The 19,866-nt window shown below is 36.7% G+C and overlaps 1 protein-coding gene across 1 annotated transcript in view; it reads left to right on the top strand.

Moving 5' to 3' along the window:
* LOC116911580 (inactive dipeptidyl peptidase 10-like) overlaps nucleotides 1-19,539 on the top strand; it is a 188,289-nt gene extending 168,750 nt beyond the window's left edge. Inside the window, exons 3-4 of the mRNA XM_032915562.1 lie at nucleotides 16,953-17,048; nucleotides 19,523-19,539. Coding sequence (XP_032771453.1) covers nucleotides 16,953-17,048; nucleotides 19,523-19,539 — 113 coding nt within the window. The remainder of the gene's footprint in view (nucleotides 1-16,952; nucleotides 17,049-19,522) is intronic.
* Nucleotides 19,540-19,866: the final 327 nt, after the last annotated feature.

Raw genomic sequence — 19,866 nt, 5'->3', positions numbered from 1 at the left:
CCATGTAGTCGTGGCAGAATAGATTTACAGACTTTTTTTTTTATTCATTTTACCTTTTACTAAAGTGAAACTGAGTGATTTAGAATTAAACATGCCCCATTCCAAGTAGCCAGATGTTTCTTTTTTATACACAGATCTGGTCTACAGGTTAATATTTGAACCCTTCAAACTGACAGAACACTTCAAAAAACAGACACCTGGATGAACTTTCCATTTTATTGCACGTCTTCACTAAGTATTAGAACAATTAGACACTGTTTTAGGTGGTGTGATGATGTATGTTTACGAAAAGATTGTTTACAGTCTAAAAGGCTGGAAGGTTTCCTGGCCCCACAGCTGAGTTAACAATACTGTTTGAGGTCATTGAGACTTGGTTTGCTCTCCTATTGTGCATGCAGCCTGTTTATTTAACCTACATTTAGAAGAACTATGGAGCAAAAAACTGTACTTGCCTTGGATTACTCAGTCAACTTTTATAGTCTAGGCTATTGCACAATGTTAAACTTATGTATTTGTGCCTCTGGCTCAGAGCAATATGCGTGTATGAATGTGTGGTATGGTAATCATATGTTAAAAATAGCCAATGGTTTGAAAGAAATTTGGTACAACAAATGTCTGCTATAAATGTTGAAGTCAACATGGGGCTATAATTTAATAATGGCATGTTTGCAGTACTGTTTGCTCTCTTGGACAGTTGGGATCTGTTGGAATCAGTAACTTAATCCCTTTAAAATTCCGTTAAAGATTTCTATGCAGTGCCTCATTCCTTCCACATGTGATACTTTCTGTACTGTTCAATAAATAGAGAGCAAAACGCTCTGCTAGAGACACAGGCAATGGGGATAGATCCAAAATATACGAGACACAGAATGCAAATAAGCTAAATGCCACAAACTACAGACTGGAAGCCTCAGGATAGAAATGGAGAATTCATACTTGGCCTCCATCTTGGTCAAATTTGCTCAAAAGGAAATGTTGAGTTCTCTGGTAAGGTAATATATATATACATATGCCTTTGAGGTTGTGTTTAACATGTTTGCCCAATGGAATGTAATAGTAAATCAGAGACAATACATGGACATGTTTTGAATATAAAAATATGGAACAAATATGTCCCCCAGTTAAAACAATAAAATAACTTGTATTTTTGGTATAGAAAAATTGAAAGTCCTTCCTACTGCTCCATCTATTTTGTGTCATAATAATGACTGACACTTAATGAGTTGAGTCATCTGCCTTCATTTACAAAAGAATATAAAGATAAGTCTAAGAACAACAGTGTTTATAAGCTTATACCCAAATATATCTGTGAGCTTTTTCTTCTATCCCATCAGCATGCACTCCTTTTATGCCTGTTAATTTTTCACACAGGGTCTTACTGTGTTGCCCTGGCTTACCTGGATTCTCTATGTAGACCAGGTTAGCCTCAAACTCACAGAGGTCTGCCTACCTCTGCCTTCTGAATACTAGGATTAAAGGTGTGTCTCACCAAGCTTATCATGAACTCTATTTCTTAAATAGTCATTAATAACTACAGTTTATTGAAGAAGAAAATGTTCATTCATGTCTTTCTTTTTTTACTGAATTTTAAGAACTTTATACAAGGTACCTGGATCATATTTATCTATCTCCCACAAGTCCTTCTAGATCTAACCCCTTTTTCTACCCAATTTCATGTCCTCTTTAAGAAACAACCATTATGTCTATCTAACAAGTGCTATCTAAATACTCTTGGGTATGTGACTATTAACTGAAGCATGATGAACATACCAGGGTTACACTGTTAAAAAACTGACTCTCCCTTTTCCTGAATTTACCAACTGACAATAGTTCCTCAGCTATTGTTAGGACTTCTTGTTGATTACTCTTTCCATAGTAAAATTTTGTCTGGCCTTCAGTGGTTCCTAAGGCCCAGTGTCAAGTTCTTCCCAAACTCCCCCCCCCTTCTCCATCCTCCTTCTCCATCCTCCCTCTCTTCCTTTTTCACCATCTCTCTCTCTCCCTTCTCCTTTATTCTCCTCCTTCCTTCTTTTGGGTTTTGGTTTGTTCATTTGTTTTAAGATATGGTCCATCTATGTAGAACAGTCCTAGCTATCTCTGCCATTCAGCTGCTGAGATCCAAGGCATGCAAAACCATTACTTATTTTTTAAACCAAGTATAAGCTAAAACATGTATGTTTGGTTAATGTACCTAAGTATTTAACTTTTTAATTAAATATGAAGAAATAATTTTTCTTTTAAAAATGTTACTATTAAAAGCTAGTTGATGGGTTACCTCAGTCTTCAAACACAGTTAAGCCAGAATTCACTGTGATTAGTTATTAGTTTTGTCCAGAAGACTGTTTCTTACTAGGCATTCATGACTTTGGCTCTTACAATCTTTTCTCCCTTCATTCTCATTGATCCCTGAGCTGTGGGAGCAATGAGTATGATACAATATCCCACTCAGCACTTAGCAACTTAAATCACTTATTCTTAACACCTTGATGAGCTATGATTCTCTACGTTGATCACCATCTATTGCAACAAGAAGGTTTTATGACAAAGGTTGAGAGATACACTAATTTATGACTGTTACAACAGATTATTAAGAGTACGTTTAATATACTTTGTCTCTCCTGTAGAATAATAGTTGTAGGTTGTTCAATAGATTCTACGACCTTCCTAGCTCCACTGTCTTATCCCTAATAACAGTGTCAGATATGGGTTTCATCTTGTGAAACAACCCAAAAATGCAATCAAAGAAATGGGTTGGTTACCTCTGTGACATTTGTGCAACTACTGCATTTAGAAATCATGTCAGACCGACCAGTCTTTAGTGTAGATAGTAAAGTTAACAGCTGGATAAGAATGATGATTGTGTTTCTCCTTTAGCACATGCACAGCACCTCCCAGTGGTATAAAATCTAATCAAGAAGAATGATGCTTTCATGTCCATACCAGCTTGGTTTTTTTTTTTTTACGGTTTAAGACTCAATTATATGGTTTCTTCAGTGATAGGATTTATCTCTTTATTTTTTGTTATTGCAAATGGGTCTTATAATTTTTATTTTTAACTCTATGAAAAATTGAGTTGGAATTTTGATGGGAATTGCATTGAATATGTAGATTGCTTTTGGCAAAATGGCCATTTTACTATGTTAATCCTGCCAGTCCATGAACATGTGAGGTCTTTCCATCTACTGAGATCTTCTTCAATTTCTTTCTTCAGAGACTTGAAGTTCTTGTCATACAGATCTTTCACTTGCTTGGTTAGTGTAACATCGAGGTATTTTATCTTATTTGGGACTATTGTGAAGGGAGTCATTTCCCTAATTTATTTTTTCAGCACATTTATAATTTGAGTCAGGAAGGCTACTGACTTGTTTGAGGTAATATTATTTCCAACCATGGCTGATGAAGTTGTTTATCAGCTGTAAGAGTTCTCTGGTGGAATTTTGGAGTCACCTAAATATGATATCATATCATCTGAAAATAGTGATACTTTGATCTCTTCCTTTCCAATTTGTATCCCTTTGACTTCCTTTTGTTGCCTAATTGCTCTAGCTAGGACTTCAAGTACTATATTGAATAGGTAGAGAGACAGTGGGTGGCTTTATCTTGTCCCTGATTTAGTAGGATTGCTTAAAGTTTCTCTCCATTAAGTATGAGGTTGGCTACTGGTTTACTGTATATTTATTTTTACTATGTTTAGGTATGGAGTTGAATTCCTGATCTTTCCAAGACTTTTCACATGAAGGGCTATTGAATTTTGTTGAATGCTTTCTCAGCATCTAATGAAATAATGATATTTTTTCTTTGAATTTGTTTATGTGGTAAATTATATTGATGGATTTCCATATATTGAAACATTTCTGCATCCCTGGGATGAAACTTACGTGATTGTTTGGATGTGTTCTTGGATTTGGTTTCTCAGAATTTTATTGAATATTTTTGCATTGATATGCATAAAGGGAATTTGTCTTAAGTTCTCTTTCTTTATTGGGTCTTTGTGTGGTTTAGGTATCAGATTAACTGAGGCTTCACAGAACCAATTGGAACATAGTGTTCCTTCTGATTCTATTTTGTGGAATAGTTTGAAGAGTATTGGTATTAGGTCTTCTTTGAAGGTCTGATAATATTCTGCACTAAACTGATTTCCCCTTGGGCTTTTTTTAGTTCGCAGACTTTTAATGTCTGTTTCCATTTCTTTAGGAGTTATGGAACTGTTTAGATGGCTTATCAGATTCTGATTTAACTTTGGTACCTGGTATCTGTCTAGAAAATTGTTCGTTTCCTAAAGAATTATCAGTTTTGTTGAGTATAGGCTTTTCAAGTAAGATCTGATGATTTTTTTGAATTTCCTTAGTTTTTGTTCTTATGTCTGCCTTTACATTTATCATTTTATTAATCTGGATACTCTCTCTGTGCACTCTTGTTATTCTGGCTAAGGTTTTATCTATCCTGTTGATTTTCTCAAAGAACCAACTCCTGATTTTATTGAATCTTTGTATAGTTGTATTTCTTTCTACCTGTTTTTTTTTTTGAGCCCTGCAATTGTTTATTTTCTGCCATCTACTCCTCTTTGTTGTATTTGCTTCATTTTGTTCTAGAACTTTTAGGTGTGCAATCAAGCAGTTAGTGTATGCTTTCTACAGTTTCTTTTGGGAGGCACTCAGGACTGCGTTTTCCTTGTAAGACTGTTTTCATTGTGTTTTATAAATTTGCATATGTTGTACCTTCATTTTCATTAAATTCTTAGAAGTCTTTAATTTCTTTCTTTATTTCCTTATTGACTAAGTTATCAAAGAGTAGAGCATTGTTCAGCTTTCATGTATATGTGGGCTCTCTATTGTTTTGTTATTAAAAACCAGCTTTAGTTCTTGGTAATCTGATAGGACGCATTGGATTATTTCAATCCATTTATATCATTTGAGGCCTGTTTTGTGACTGAGTATATGGTCAGTTTTGGAGAAGGTACCATGAGGTACTGAGAAAAAGGTATATTCTTTTTTTTAGGATGAAATGTTCTATAGATATCTGTCAAGCTCATTTGGTTTATAACTTATATTAGTTTAACTGTCTCGGTTTAGTTTCTGTTTCCATGATCCGTCTGTTGATAAGAAGAGGGTGTTGAATTCTCTCACTATTATTGTGTGAGTGGCAATGTGTGCTTTGAATATTAGGAAGGTTTCTTTTATGAATGTAGGTGCCCTTGCATTTGGAGCATAGTTATTCAGGATTGAGATTTCATCATGGTGGATTTGATGAATATTAAGTGTCCTTCCTTCTGGAGCTTGTTTCTTGGGACAGTTCGCTTGAAAAAAATTTTCCAGGCTTTTTTTCTGAGGCAGTGTCTGTTTTTGTCATTGAAGTGTGTTTCCTATATGCAGCAAAATGCTGGGCCCTCTTTAAATAACCAGTCTTTTAGGCTATGTCTTTTTATTGGGGGAATTGAGTCCATTGATGTAAAGAGATATTGAGAAAATGTGAGTATTGCTTTCTGTTATTTTTGTTGTTAGAAGAGGAATTGTGTTTGTTTGGCTATTTTCTTGTGGGTTAGTTGAAAGAAGAATAATTTCTTGCTTTTTGCTAGGGGTGGTTTCCCATCTTTTGTTTGGGTTTTCTATATATTATCCTTTGTAGGGCTGGATTTCTGGAAAGATATTGTGTAAATTTGTTTTTGTCATAGAATATCTTGCTTTCTTCATCTATGATTATTGATAATTTTGCTGGATATATTAGCTTGGGCTGGCATTTGTGTTCTCTTTGGGTCTATGTGATATTTGTCCAGAATCTCTTAGCTTTCATAATATCTGTCAAGAAGCCTGGTGTAATTTGTTTTTAATTACTGGATATTTTTATTTACATGACAAATTATATTCACTCTCCTGCTTTCCCAGCCATAAGCCCCCTATTCCATCCTCTCCTCTTCTTCTATAAGGGTGTCCCCTTCCCCAACTATTCCCTCTTCCTGCTTCCTCCCTGCCTTTTTCATCTATGGTAATTGAATGTTTTGCTGGATATAATAGCCTGGGCTAGCATTTGTAGCCTCTTACGGTCTGTGTTACATCTGGCCAGGATCATGTAGCTTTCATAGTGTCTGTTGAGAAGTCTGGTATAATTCTGATCAGTCTGCCTTTATATATTACTTGATCTTTTTCCCTTACTGCTTTTAATATTTTGTTTTGTTTTGTGCATTTAGTTTTTGACTATTTCTGGTCCAATCTTTTTGAAGTTCTGTATGCTTCTTGTATGTTTATGGGCATTTCTTTCTTTAGGTTAGGGAAGTTTTCTTGTATAATTGTGTTGAAAATATTTAGTGGCCCTTTAAGTTGGGACTTTTCATTCTCTTCCATATCTATTATTTTTAGGTTTGGTCTTCTCATTAAGTCCTATATTTCCTGGACAGCATGGGTTGGGTTAGGAGATTTTTTGCCCTTTGCATTTTCTTTGACTGTTGTGTCAATGTTTTCTATGGTATCTTCTGCCTCTGAGATTCTCTCTTCTATCTCTTATATTCTGCTGGTGATACTTATGACTCTTGATCTCTTTCCTAGGTTTTCTATCTCCAGGATTGTCTCCCTTTATGATTTCTTTATTGTTGATATTTCCATTTTTAAATTCTGCATGGTTTTGTTCAATTCCTTCACCTGTTTGGTTGTGTTTTCCTGTAATTCTTTAAGGGATTTTTGTATTTCCTCTTTAAGGGCTTGTACTTATTTACCTGTGTTCTCCTGTACTTCTTAAGGGAGTTATTAATGTTTTTCTGAAAGCCCTCTATCATCATAATAAGATATTATTTTAAATCAGAATCTTGCTTTTCCTGTGTGTTGGGGTATCCAGGTCTTGCTACAGTTGGAGAACTGGCTTCTGATGATGCCATGTAACCTTAGTTTCTGTTGATTAGGTTCTTGCACTTGTCTCTCCCCATCTGGTTATCTATGGTGTTAGCTGGTCTTTCTGCCTCTCACTGTGGCTCCTGTAAACCTGTGTTTAAGCACTCCTGGAAGATCAGCTCTCTCCAGGTAGAACTTGGGTATGGAGAGATGTGTCACAGTTTCCGTTCGAGGGTGCAGAGAGAAAATGGAAAAGTCCTGTCCCTGGCTGTTTCTTGGTTCCTGTGTCCTGAGGAATCTGGGCTGATTCCTCTTCAGCTGGTATATAAACAGAAGTGGTGGTTTCACCTTCGCTCTCAGTTGTATTAGCACTCTTGAGAGAGCAACTCTCTTCAGGCAGGGTTTGGTTATGGAGAGCTGGGGCAGAGGAAAGATCAGCTCTGGTGCAAATGGAAACTGGAAGGATCCTGACACAGGCTGCTCCTAAGTTCCTGTGTCCTGAGAGATCTGGGTGGATTCCTCTTGGGCTAGTTACTTGAGCATATGTGGTGGTTTTACCTGTGCTCTCAGGTGTGTCAGCACTCCTGGGAGACCAGCTCTTTTCAGGGGGAATTTGGGTATGGAGAGCTATGGTACATGGTCAGCTCAGTGGTACAGATTGAAATGGGAAAGGTCCTGTCCCCAATATCAAGTTCTTTTAAAAATTTAGAATCTAAACTTTATTCCAATGGTGTGTTCTCTGCCTTTTCAGTCAATTTTATTAAGAGAGAAGAGTTGCAGAGCTTTTTTTTTTCTCCCGTCACGTGAGAATGACACACGGGGTTTGGTTTAGTAGGTGAAGGTGCTTATCACCAGGGAAGTCCCAGAATGAACTCACTTCCCTGAGATGTCCTCTGAATTCCATCTCAGTGACATGGCATCTTTCCACTAATAAATATATTGAAAATTTAAGGACAAAAATTTCTCGAAAGAAAGCACATTACAGGAATGCCTTTTATCAACATTTACCATGGATAATGAAAGCAAAACAGTCATATAGAAAACACAGTGTATAAAACAGCAGAAGGCAGTGGAGTCACAGTTAGCTGGGATATGATGGAGGGACCATTCCCTGTACAGGATGCACATTGACTTTCGTTTCTTGGTTGGGTGTTGGGAGGGCAGGGGCAGGATACTGAATCACTTGATTAGATCTTTCCTTTTATTCATGTTTTAACAGGAAATTATTTCAAATGGGTTTTTAAATTAAAAGAAATATTTCTGAACCTCTGATATCAAGAATAAGCCAGATAAAAAGTAACACAATTATTTCCTGTGAAGAGAATTGTAGAACTCAATGTCTATCAATTAGCTTTTCGTCTGTTCAATACTGAAGGATGTAACTTTTCTCTTCTAAGATTATGCAGCAACTCATTTCCAAAGGCCATTTAAGAATAAGATTGGATTTTTTGGGAAAAAGAACAGAAATGCCAATAATAGTCTATGATCGTAAATGACAGACTAGAGCCCAGAAAGAACATGAAATTTTCAATTTTTGTTCCTCTACTGAATCCTATTGCAAAAGAGGAACAATTTAGCTGCTTCTATACTCTGTAGCTGTTTGAAAGTTTTGGATCCTTTTTATAGTTCTGCAAACACTGTTTTTGTTTTTATTATTATAATTCATTTTTTCTGTTCTTTTGTGGTACTCATAACCACAGCATAGGCTTACAGGATTAGACAATGTTCATCACATTAAAGGCAATAATTATACTGTGATAGGCTTTTAGACTAGCAAACATGAATAAACATAGAACATATGTGAGCCACTTTGCTATTTAGAACTGCCTGGGACTTAAGGCATTTCCTGTCTAGATAGAAAGCCTTCAGTAGTGATTTGAATAGCCGTGCTCCCTATGAACTCAAGTTTTTTAGTGCTTGGCCCATAGTGAGTAGCACTCTTAGGAGGTATGGCCTTGTTGGAGGAAGTATGGTACTGTGGGCATGGGCTTTGAGGTTTCTAATAAGCATTAGAGTTATGCACAGTGTGGCACACTTTCTTCTGCTGTTGCCTATGGATCAAAATTTAGAGCTCTCTGCTCTTTCTTTATCAGCTTGTGTGTCTGAGTGCTACCATGCTTTTCTCCATGATGATAATGGACTAAACCTGTGAAAATCTAAGCCAGCCCCAATTAAATGTTTCCCTTTATAAGAGTTGCTGTAGTCATGGGGTTCCTTCACGGCCATAAAACCCCAACTAAGATATTTTCCATTTGGAAGATAATGTTATAAAAGTTGCCAGAAGTGTAGAACATAGGATAGACAGATGGGGGAACAGAGGAATAGAAAATAAAGGCATAGGGAGTGGAGTAAGAGAAGAGAGAAGGGAGGGGCACTGATGGTGGAAGAGAAGGAGACAATAGAGGCTGGGGATATTCCGAAGGGGGACTCTGAAGATCTACTCCCTTCACCTCTGCCCTGCTTCCTACACTGATTGCTCACTTATCAGTAGCAGTAGATGTGTGCATGGGGAAATTTGAATCCTCATCATCCAATCACTAGATCATAATGTTTGGGAAAATCCAATTCAAAATGAGAAAGTATTTAATTTTATAACAGATTTAGAGGCTTATAAATGGAGATTCGCAAACTAAGTGAGGGAGGCAGTCACCCAGAGTTGCCGATCACCTTATTCCGGTGGTGTGTGGTTTTTGCAAGGAAGGCATGAACAAGCATCCAGTGACAGTACATATCGAACTAAGAACAGATCAAAGTTTAGGTCCTTTAATTAGACTAGATTTATAGGAGTTTCTTATAGGAACTTGAGTATCAAGGTAGTGGTATCTACAAAAGTCACTCTAGTCTGTGCAATGAATCAAAAATGCTGTATCCCTGGAACTTCTTGAACACACTGTAGGCAGCTTCTTAGATAAGAGTTTCTTCTTCCCAGCTTAGTTAATTTTCAGGGGGAAAGAAGCTTGTAAGTCTTTTAGCTTTTTTTTTTTTTTGGATTTCCTAGAGTTGTTTACCTCTAAAGTCTTGAACATCCACTCCAGGATGGGACAACTTCAGTTTGGAACTTGCTGAATCTCAGTGAACACTGCTCCAGGATGGAAAGTTTTCAAGTTGAAGAATAATGCAACAGAACAAATTAATAGGAGCAAAGGGGATTTAAAGAGAAAGACAGAAGAGTATAGGAATGAAGATGAAAGGAGGAAGAACTGGAGAAAAAGGCAGTGCAAAGGGGTTAGCAACAGGTGGAAGGGGAGGGGAGTGGAGAGTAAAAGAAATGGATAGAGTGGAGAAGACAAGGCAGCAGAAGTGATGTGGAATACTGGGAATGAAAGAGAAGAAAGGAGTAAGGTATGAGGGGAAGGTGTGGCTAGGATAGAGTCCCATAGGGACTCACTGAAGACTACCTAAAGTTTCCATCACCATTGATCAACCACTCATCATACTATAAGCCCAGCACTAGATGACTCTATGGGTAAAGCAGGAGTCCTCAGGAAGCAATGTTTTCTCCAAAGCAGCTCCTCTGAATCTTGCTGCCTGGGATATCACTTTTTCAACATATGAGCATTTAGGGCATATTAATTATTGGATTTTTTTTTTTTACATTTTAAATGTTATTCCCTTTCCTTATTTCCCATCCACAAAACCTGTATCTCACCCCTCTCTAGCTTTTTCTATAAGGGTGTTCTGCTTTCCCAACCACCACACCTTCCCGCCTCCCCATCCTGACATTCCCCTACACTAGGGGGTCCAGCCTTGGCAAGACCAAGGACTTTTCATCCCATGGGTGCCCAACAAGGTCATCCTCTGCTACATATGCAACTAGAGCCATAGATCTGTCCATGTATACTCTTTGGATGGTGGTTTAGTCCCTGGAAGCTCTGGTTTGTTGATATTGGTGTTCTTATGGGTTTGCAAGCCCCTTCAGCTCCTTCAAACCTTTCTCTAAATTCTCCAATGGGGACCCCATTCTCAGTCCAATTGTTTGGTGTTAGCATTGGCCTCTGTATTTGTCACACTCTGGCTGAGCCTCCCAGTAGATGACTATATCAGGCTTCTGGCAGCATGCACTTTTTGACTTCATCGATATTATCTAATTTTGGTGGATATATATATATATATATATATATATATATATATATATATATATATATGTATGATCCCTAGGTGGGGCAGGCTCTGAATGTCCATTCCTTCAGTCTCTGCTCCAAACTTTGTCTCCATAATTCCTCCTATAATTAATTTTGTTTCCCCTTTTAAGAAGGACTAAAGCATCTGCACATTGCTTGTCCTTCTTCTTGAGTTTCTTGTGATCTGTGGGTTGTATCTTTGATAATTCAACCTTTTGGACTAATATCCACTTATCAGTGAGTGCATACTGTGTGTGTGTGTGTGTGTGTGTGTGTGTGTGTGTGTGTGTGTGTGAGAGAGAGAGAGAGAGAGAGAGAGAGAGAGAGAGAGAGAGAGAGAGAGAGAGAGAGAGGAGAGAGAGAGAGAGAGAGAGAGAGAGAGAGAGAGAGAGAGAGAGAGAGAGAGAGAGAGATTGGGTTACCCCACTTAGGATATTTTGTATTTCCATCCATTTGTCTATGAATTTCATGAAGTCATTTTTTTTGATACCTGAGTAGTACTCCATTGTGTAGATGTACCACATTTTCTGCATCCATTCCTCTGTTGAAAGGCATCTGAGTTCTTTCCAGCTTCTGGCTGTTGTAAATAAGGCTACTATGAACATAGTGGAACATTTGTCCTTGTATTTTGGAGCAACCTTTGGGTATATTCCCAGGAGTGGTATATCTGGGTCTGTAGGTAATACAATGTCCAATTTTCTGAATAACTTCCAGCCTGATTTCCAGAGTGGCTTTACCAGTTTGCAATCCCATTCACAATGGAGGGGAGTTCCTGTTTCTTCACATCCTTGCCAGAATCTGCTGTCACCTGAGTTTTTGATCTTAGCCATTCTCACTGGTGTGAAGTGGAATCACAGGGTCGCTTGGAGCAGAAAAGTTGGTCTTACCTCTGCTCTCAGGTGCATCAGTGCTCCTAGTGACTGGCTTTCAACTCTGGGCTCAGGCAGAAGCTGGAAGTGTCCTGACCCTAACTGCTCTAGGTTCCTGTATACAGAGGGCATGAGGCAATTTCCTCTTGGGCCAGGAATGTGAGCAGAAATGGCGGTTCCCCTTGAGCTCTCAGGATTGTCTGCACTTCTGAGAGTTCAACTCTGTCCCCAACGGGATTTAGGTTCAGAGAGTTGTGGGATCAGTTTAGTTCATTTCTGGGAGCAGGCAGATATGAGAAGGTTCCTTCTGGTGGCTGCTCCTGTGTTCCTGTATCCAGAGAGCAATCGGCATGTTTCTCTTGGGTCAGAAATGTAAACAGAAGTGGTGGTCTCTCCTGAGCTCTCAGGATTGTCCGTACTTCTGACAGTCTAGTTCTCTCTTCCATGGGAACTGTGGGAGTGGTTCATACAGCTCTGGATGGACAGAAATATGCCTGAAGTAGGGCATATTTTTAATCTAGCCATAAAATATACTTTTATATTTAAATAGTAAATAATTCAAGAGAATTTATATTTAAGCACACTTCTTAAGCTCAATAAGTAGGAAGTACTAAATTTTAGAGATTTTTCTGATAGTAGAGGTAAAATGTCCCTCCATAGAAGTTATGGAGCAGTTTGCATGTGAGAGTGATATACAATGTAATATCAGTTTGCTTGTGGGCCACCCTGTAGTGTTCTGTTGGAGTGATCAGGTACCTGAATGGTACCCAAAACTCTCTGCTTCAAAGTAGCTTTGGGGTTAAACTAACAGGACAGTAATTAAAATATCCAAATACTATGCATTTTTGAGATATCTCACTTCATGTCTAACTGTAACGTAAGTTCATGAGGAACTAGGTTTCAATATGGGTTTATGCATGTTTCCTGTTTCCTTTTTGAGAAGATTATTCATTTTTACATTTGTATGCAAACATATGTGTGTGTGTGTGTGTGTGTGTGTGTGTGTGTGTGTGTGTGTGTGCTGTTGCAAAAGAAGAAAAATCTTTCTTGATTTTATTCAAAAGAACACATGGAGAAATGAATGTATTTAAGTATGGCGTTTCTTTTTGTAAATGGCTATGCAAAAGACCAGAAAGAAAGACAAACAAACAAAGCAATATGAGACAAACTATCTACAAAGTTATCATTGAGTTTGGTTTTTGGTAGCCAAGAACTGCTGTATATGGCGAAACACTGAAGTGTGATTTGTTTGCTCAGTGAGACAACACTGGAGAGAAATGATTTTTTTCTTTGCAAGATGCCAATTGAAAATAGCTATTTGATTAGAAATGGAAACTCATGTCTACTTTCCCAACTCATCACTGAAAGACTCTCTGGCTTGAACCTGTGCTGGCCTAGTGCATGCTGTCACAGTCTCTGTGATTTATGGATGCATCTGTTCTCCTGTGTCATCCATCTCTTCTGGAAAGTAAAATCTTTCTGTATTTTTCCTCATAGATTCCTAAGCTCTGAGGGGAAGGGTTTGATGAACACAAGCCTTTCAGGACTGAGTGCTCCAAATTCTTCACTCTCTAAACTTTGTGCAATTGTGGAGATCTTCTGTAGGATGGCTGAGCCAGGCTCTGATCCTAGGGGTTTAGCAGAAGATTTTGAGTCATTTTCTTGTTATGCTCCTATAGCCTAACAATAGTATTAACTCAGATTTGTTATTACTTTAACGTGACATATTTTATTTAACTTGGGGCTGACATTTGTGGAAATACAGAAAATGTACTTTTACTATATCTCCCACATAACACTTAGGCTCCTGTTTCTCTTCCTTCCCTCTCACATTAAGTTCCAACAAAATTTTCCATTTCGATTTTGTGCACACAGGATCTTAAATTTCTATACAAAATTCAGCCTTTATGTATAAGAGAAGGCTGGTGACCTTGACTTTCTGAGAATGGCCCAATAAATATCTATGGAGAATACTGGTTGCCCAATGTTGGGTTACTAGAGGTAGCAAGAAGTAGGTACAAGGTCCACAAGCCTCTGGTCTAGACTCTTTTGGTATCTTAACTGGTATGGGTGTTGTTACTGATTTTATAGAACTAAACACACATGGAAATGAATACAAATAAACATAATGAAATCAACAGGAGAACTTACCATTGCAATCACTTTCTATTGTCTCATTCAGCAAAATTGTATTTTTCATCGAGAGAAACTGGTTGATGAGTGTGAGGACAAGTGTGTATTACTCTTCTAATAGAAACACATATAAACATACAATTACATAGAAAATATTCATTAAACAACAGATTGGTAAAACTTTATTTAAGATAGAATATGAAAAACTTTTCAAATATAATGTTACTGAGTGTGAAAAAATAAGATTCAATTATCATTAATTTTTATTAATATTATACTTTATTCTCCAGAATTTTATACATATAGGTAAGTTTTAAATTTCTCGATGGAGTACATATAGTCACTAACCTTATGTATAATAGTCACTTGCACTGGGAGTATTCAGTTCTTAACAATATCAAGAAGCTATTAGCATTAATTCCAAGATACAATCCACACACCACAAGAAGCTCAAGAAAACAGATGACCAAAGTGTGGATGCTTCAGTCATTCTTAGAAGGGAGAACAAATATTTTCATAGGAGGAATTACGGAGACAAAGTTTGGAACAGAGACCAAAGGAAAGGCCATCCAGAGACTGTCCTACCTGGGGATCCAGCCCATATAAAGCCACCAAACACAGACATTATTGCTGATGCTAAGAAGTGCATGCTGACAGGATCCTTGTGTAGTTGTCTCCTGAGAGGCCCTGCCAGAGCATGACAAATACAGAAGTGGAAATTCACAGCCAACCATTGAACTGAGAACAGGATCCCCATTAGAGGAGTTAGAGAAAGGATTGAAAGAGCTGAAGGGGTTTGCAACCCCATAAGAACAACAATACCAACCAATCAGACCCCCAGGGATTAAAACACCATCCAAAGAGTATACATGGACAGACCCATGGCTCCAGCTGTGTATGTAGGATGGCCTAGTTGGGCACCAATAAGAGGAGAAGACCTTGGTCCTGCCACTGCTGGGCCCTGCTAGTGTAGCAGAATGTCAGGTCAGGCAGTTGGGATGGGGTAGGTAGGGGAATACCCTTATAGAAGCAGGGGGAGTGGGGATGGCATAGGGTGTTTATAGACGGGAACCCAGGAAAGAGGATAACATTTGAAATGTAAATAAAAAATATCCAATTAAAGAAAGAAGAAAAAGAAATCTTCAAACCAAAAAAAAAATCCAATAGGAAGTTAAATGAACTACATGATAAATCAAGAATTGGACTTTTAGATTGTAATTAAATGTGAGAGTAGTTGATTCTCCCAGCGAACTGAAAATATTGAAGTTTTCAGATGCTATGGTTTATGAGTGTGTGTGTGTGTGTGTGTGTGTGTGTGTGTGTGTGTGTGTGTGTGTGTGTGAGAGAGAGAGAGAGAGAGAGAGAGAGAGAGAGAGAGAGAGAGAGAGAGAGGAGAGGTAAGCTTGAGAGATGGATCAGCAGTTAAGTAGGCTTGCTGATCTTCCAGATGACCCAAGTTCAGCTCTTGGCAACCACTTATAACTCTGTATACAGCTGATCAGACATCTGCTTCTGTCCTTTGTGGAAACCTGCACTCATATGCACACTCACACATAAATAGAAACAGCAATCAATTTAAAGAAGAAAAAGGTATGCTTGAGAATTACAAATGTTTGTTTTGAATTGTTTTGAATATTTGAATAGTGATTTATACCTAAGATCATCGGAAGTGGTATAGTTTCTTTGGAAGTTCAAGTATACCTTTGCACATGTCTATATTCACATATGTATCACACATATATGTATATGTGGACCTATTCATCATCTTAAAATGCACTCTGGAAAGGTAGTATGTACTCTTAATTGCTGAGTACTGTGCTACATTTCTTTCTCCAAGAAAGTTCAAATTCTGACCTTTCTGATTGCTCTGTAAATAATTGGATGTACGTCTTTGTTTACCTTTTTTTTCATATCTCCATATAAGCAAATCTGACCTAAAGTAGAATTCAGAGAATTCTCATATTTTTAAACATTATCTTGGCATTCATAATATTAGTTAATGGATTTTCTCAATTGTGTTTGAAATGAGTGACTGCTGTAGACACTGGGGAGAAGCCACAGCCAGCTCTTGGTATAGTGAGTGCTGAACTTTTAAAAGATAAAGTCACCTGAGATTAGAACATGTCTTTGACATTTTGTTTTCAGTCAGAAGGAAGGTCATAGCTAAAAGGTCACCAAGAAGAATTCACTCAGCAAATAAACAATGCTATTATTTTGCAAGAAAGTGACAAATTGCTCTCTATAACTGGTTGAATATAAAGGGGTATTGCAAACAGTGTTTTAAACTCACCTGTAGCCTTCCATTTCTAGGTCTTGAAAAAAAAGAATGTCAAATCATACTCATCTTCCAGTGATTAATGTATGATACTTATTTTCTTCTTAGCATTTTACACTTTCAACATGGCATTCAAGTCTCAGATTTGCTTAGTATTTGCTAGGTAGTCATTGTGTGGTACAATTTTGTATTCATTCTATTTATTCGAATTGCCTTGAATTAGAACATTCTCTCTTTCCTGTGAAGATCTTACAAAAAAAATCTAAATTTACTGTTAAAGAGTTTGAAAATTGAGAACTGGGCTTATGATTCAATGTCAAAAACTGGGTCTTCTTGAATATTGCAAAACAGTAGTTCTTGTTTGTTTTTATGTACTGTGTGTTAAAGTATACCTTCATATAGATGTTTTAAATTGATGTAAAAATTTCATATTAAAACCTTTTACTTAATTTTAAAAAGTTGAGGACAAATGAGGTAATGTACTACTCCTACAATATTTATACTTGGGGGTTGAAGGGAAGGTGATCAGGAGTTAGACCCTTCATAAGACCCTTGTTTAAAAATAAATAAAAGGCCATAAAACATTCTTTCAGTGTCAAAATCTACCTCAAATGCTCACTTCAGATTGATATCTCACTAGCATACAGTTTGAGGCAAAATATTGTAAATATTAAGTCCCACCCTTTAAGAAAAGCAATAGAAAAAGATCCTGACTTTGTATTTCTTTTCTTTTCAGATGAGCTAACAAATTCTTCAGAAACAAGACTGTCACTAGAGGAGCTTTTGGGAAAAGGGTTTGGACTTCATAATCCAGAAGCTCGATGGATCAACGGTAAGTTTTGAGTGCTTTTTAACTAACATATAAAGAAATGATGCTTGAAGTGAATGTGCTGCTGTACTTCATCCTAGAGAGACTCAATTTCTCAACAATGTGTCAATGTAACTATAGCTGTTTTCTAATACCTATGTAAAACTGACTGTGGTGTGTTTGCTATTCTTTTCTTGATCTTTTATTTTTCTGCATCAGAAATGAAATAGCTTCAACTTTCCTTAAATAAATGTTTGACATTAATGCAAAATATTAAACAAACAATTGTGTGTCATAACTTGAGTTTTGTTTAATGGGAGCTAATAAGAGGAGTTACCAGCTAAACTAACCAGGAAAAATTGTGAGAATAGTTCCAAGTTTTGTTTTACTTTTCATAAAATTTTGAGTGTCAAACTTGATTGAGAGTTATTCATCTCAGGTGAAAAGCAGCTACTTGTTGATATTCAATTTTGATACTTGTTTATTGATATTCATTAGATATAATACTTTGCTTATTTTCACTAGAAGATAGTTTGTATAATAGAGCAAAAGTTTTGCCTTTAGATCAGTTAAAGACAATCATATTTATGCTCCATTCTTTTCCAATATTCTTAAAAATTAAAAAAATAAAAAACTTTCAGAATGATTATTCTAATTATGTAGAAATATGTTAATTGAGATGCATAGAAGTTTTTGGTTTCATTAGTTTTGGAGCATTTTTATTTGTAATTACTGTATAATATAGACATTTTTCCCCTGATTTTTCAAGACAAGAATACTGTGTTTAACCTTGGCTGCTCTGAAAGTCAATCCATAGACCAAACTGGCCACAAATTAAGGGAGCAACCTTCCTCTGCCTCTCAAGTACTAGAATTAAAGGCATATGCCACCACCAACCAGCCTAACAAAGTCTTAATAATAAGAAATTAACCCATAGTTTCTGAAAGCTATTAAAAGAATATACATTTACTCATAAGAGCAAGGGTTAAATGAAACTTGTTCATTTGACCTCAAAATAATTTCTAGAAATAAGCCTGAACATGTATGTATATTTAAAATGAACATCATTAATTGACATTTATTACTATTTTTCCTGAATATATCAGTTAGTATTGGTTGGAATGCAACTGTGTGTCATGGTGTTTGTATTACAGGTAGAAATTTGTACAAAGTAGAGATTTTCTTAATATATTGTTATATTTTCCTTTGTATTTTTTCATAAATTTGAGACTAGCCCACTAAACAATTTTGCATTTTCTTTAGATTATTTATATCATATAGTTTCACCACAAATAAGTATTTTATTTTTTAAAAAAAGACTAGTAAAATGTTATTACCAAGGACAGTCTTGATACACGGGTCTCTCACTGCTCATTATGCCCAGGATATAGCTGCATTTCTATAAATTGTCCATATCATTGTCAACATATATTTCATTAAGTTAGCTGATAAAAGGAATGATTCCAGAATGCTTTAAACATCTGTGACAGTGAAAATTACTAGAATCAAAATTATGACTCATCCTCTCTTTCAGTAAACATAGTTTTAAACCAAAATATAGACATTTCTGTAGTGAAACTTTAACATGGAAGAAATAAAGTATGGCTTTCAACCCCCTTCTCAGACTAGCTTGTACTGTTTAAAGATAAATTCTACTCATTGTACCATAGTCTACAATTGACACTATGGTACCCTAACACCCAAGGAATGAAGTTACATCCCAGCAAAGACTTGCATGATAGCACAAGGTACAGGTAACACCTTGTATAAAAATTTTGCTTTTATAATTCTCGAAGGTTGAAAAATCACATGTCTGGTGTTAATTGGTTTTTAAGTAATTTCTTTAACCACCTTTGATGAAACTGACCTTGAGATGTTTCATGGGGGCAACTCTGTAGGTTTACTACAACTACTATATTTTAATCTATTAGAGATATAGTGTTTATAAAAGCATTTGGTATGAAACAATACTGAAACTAGAACATAGAGAATCTAAGCTCTGAAAGCATCCAGTCTGTGTAAATACCACTGACGGCATTTCCATATTACCTGTAGTTTGTAGACAATGATTGTTTCACAAATAGTAGTGTTACTAGAGTTATGGTGAAAACCTGGGTGCTGAAATATCCCCATAAGCTAGGTTCAGTTACCCAGTCTTAATAATCTGATTAAACAAACTACTAAGAGTAAAATGGAGAAAGAGAGAGAGAGAGAGAGAGAGAGAGAGAGAGAGAGAGAGAGAGAGAGAGAGAGATTTATGCAATGTGGTAACATTGGTAAGGGGAACAAAGATATCTGGAACTGCGCCCCTTACCACGTTTGTCTTTAAGGTTTTTACAGTCTCACATCTGGTTTAGGCTTAAATAGACAGTAAGGGGTATATTTATAGCTAGCAGTACTAGTCAAGCTGTGATCTTGCCCATGGTGCTTCATCACTGCCTGAATTCCTTTGTCTCCTGCAAGATTCTAAGAACTGTGATATATCTCTTTCCTTTCAGACAAGTTCCTCTTCTAGCTGACACCAAGCTTCAGCCTTTTTATTTCTCCTGCCATAAAATTCATGAGGAATTTCCAATTACTTTGGGGACCATTGTTTTAATAATCTGATAGTCAGATGGAGGGACACAAGTGCATATTTAGATTATTCTTATTCCTTTAAAACAATAATTTTTTAAAATTCCACACATATATGCAACATTTATTGATTGTTTCCATTGAACACTATCTTCTATAATATTCATTAATGTTTTCAGCCCATCTCTCTGACATTTTCATTCATAACTGCGAATTTAGGATGGATAGATCTTTGCTCTTTCCAAGTTCACTTTCACTTCCCTTGCTA

The sequence above is a fragment of the Rattus rattus genome, chromosome 10 (genome assembly GCF_011064425.1).
Source record: "Rattus rattus isolate New Zealand chromosome 10, Rrattus_CSIRO_v1, whole genome shotgun sequence".
NCBI lineage: Eukaryota > Metazoa > Chordata > Mammalia > Rodentia > Muridae > Rattus > Rattus rattus.
The sequence above is the reverse complement of the archived record's forward strand: the minus strand, read 5'-3'. Positions and strand labels throughout refer to the sequence as shown.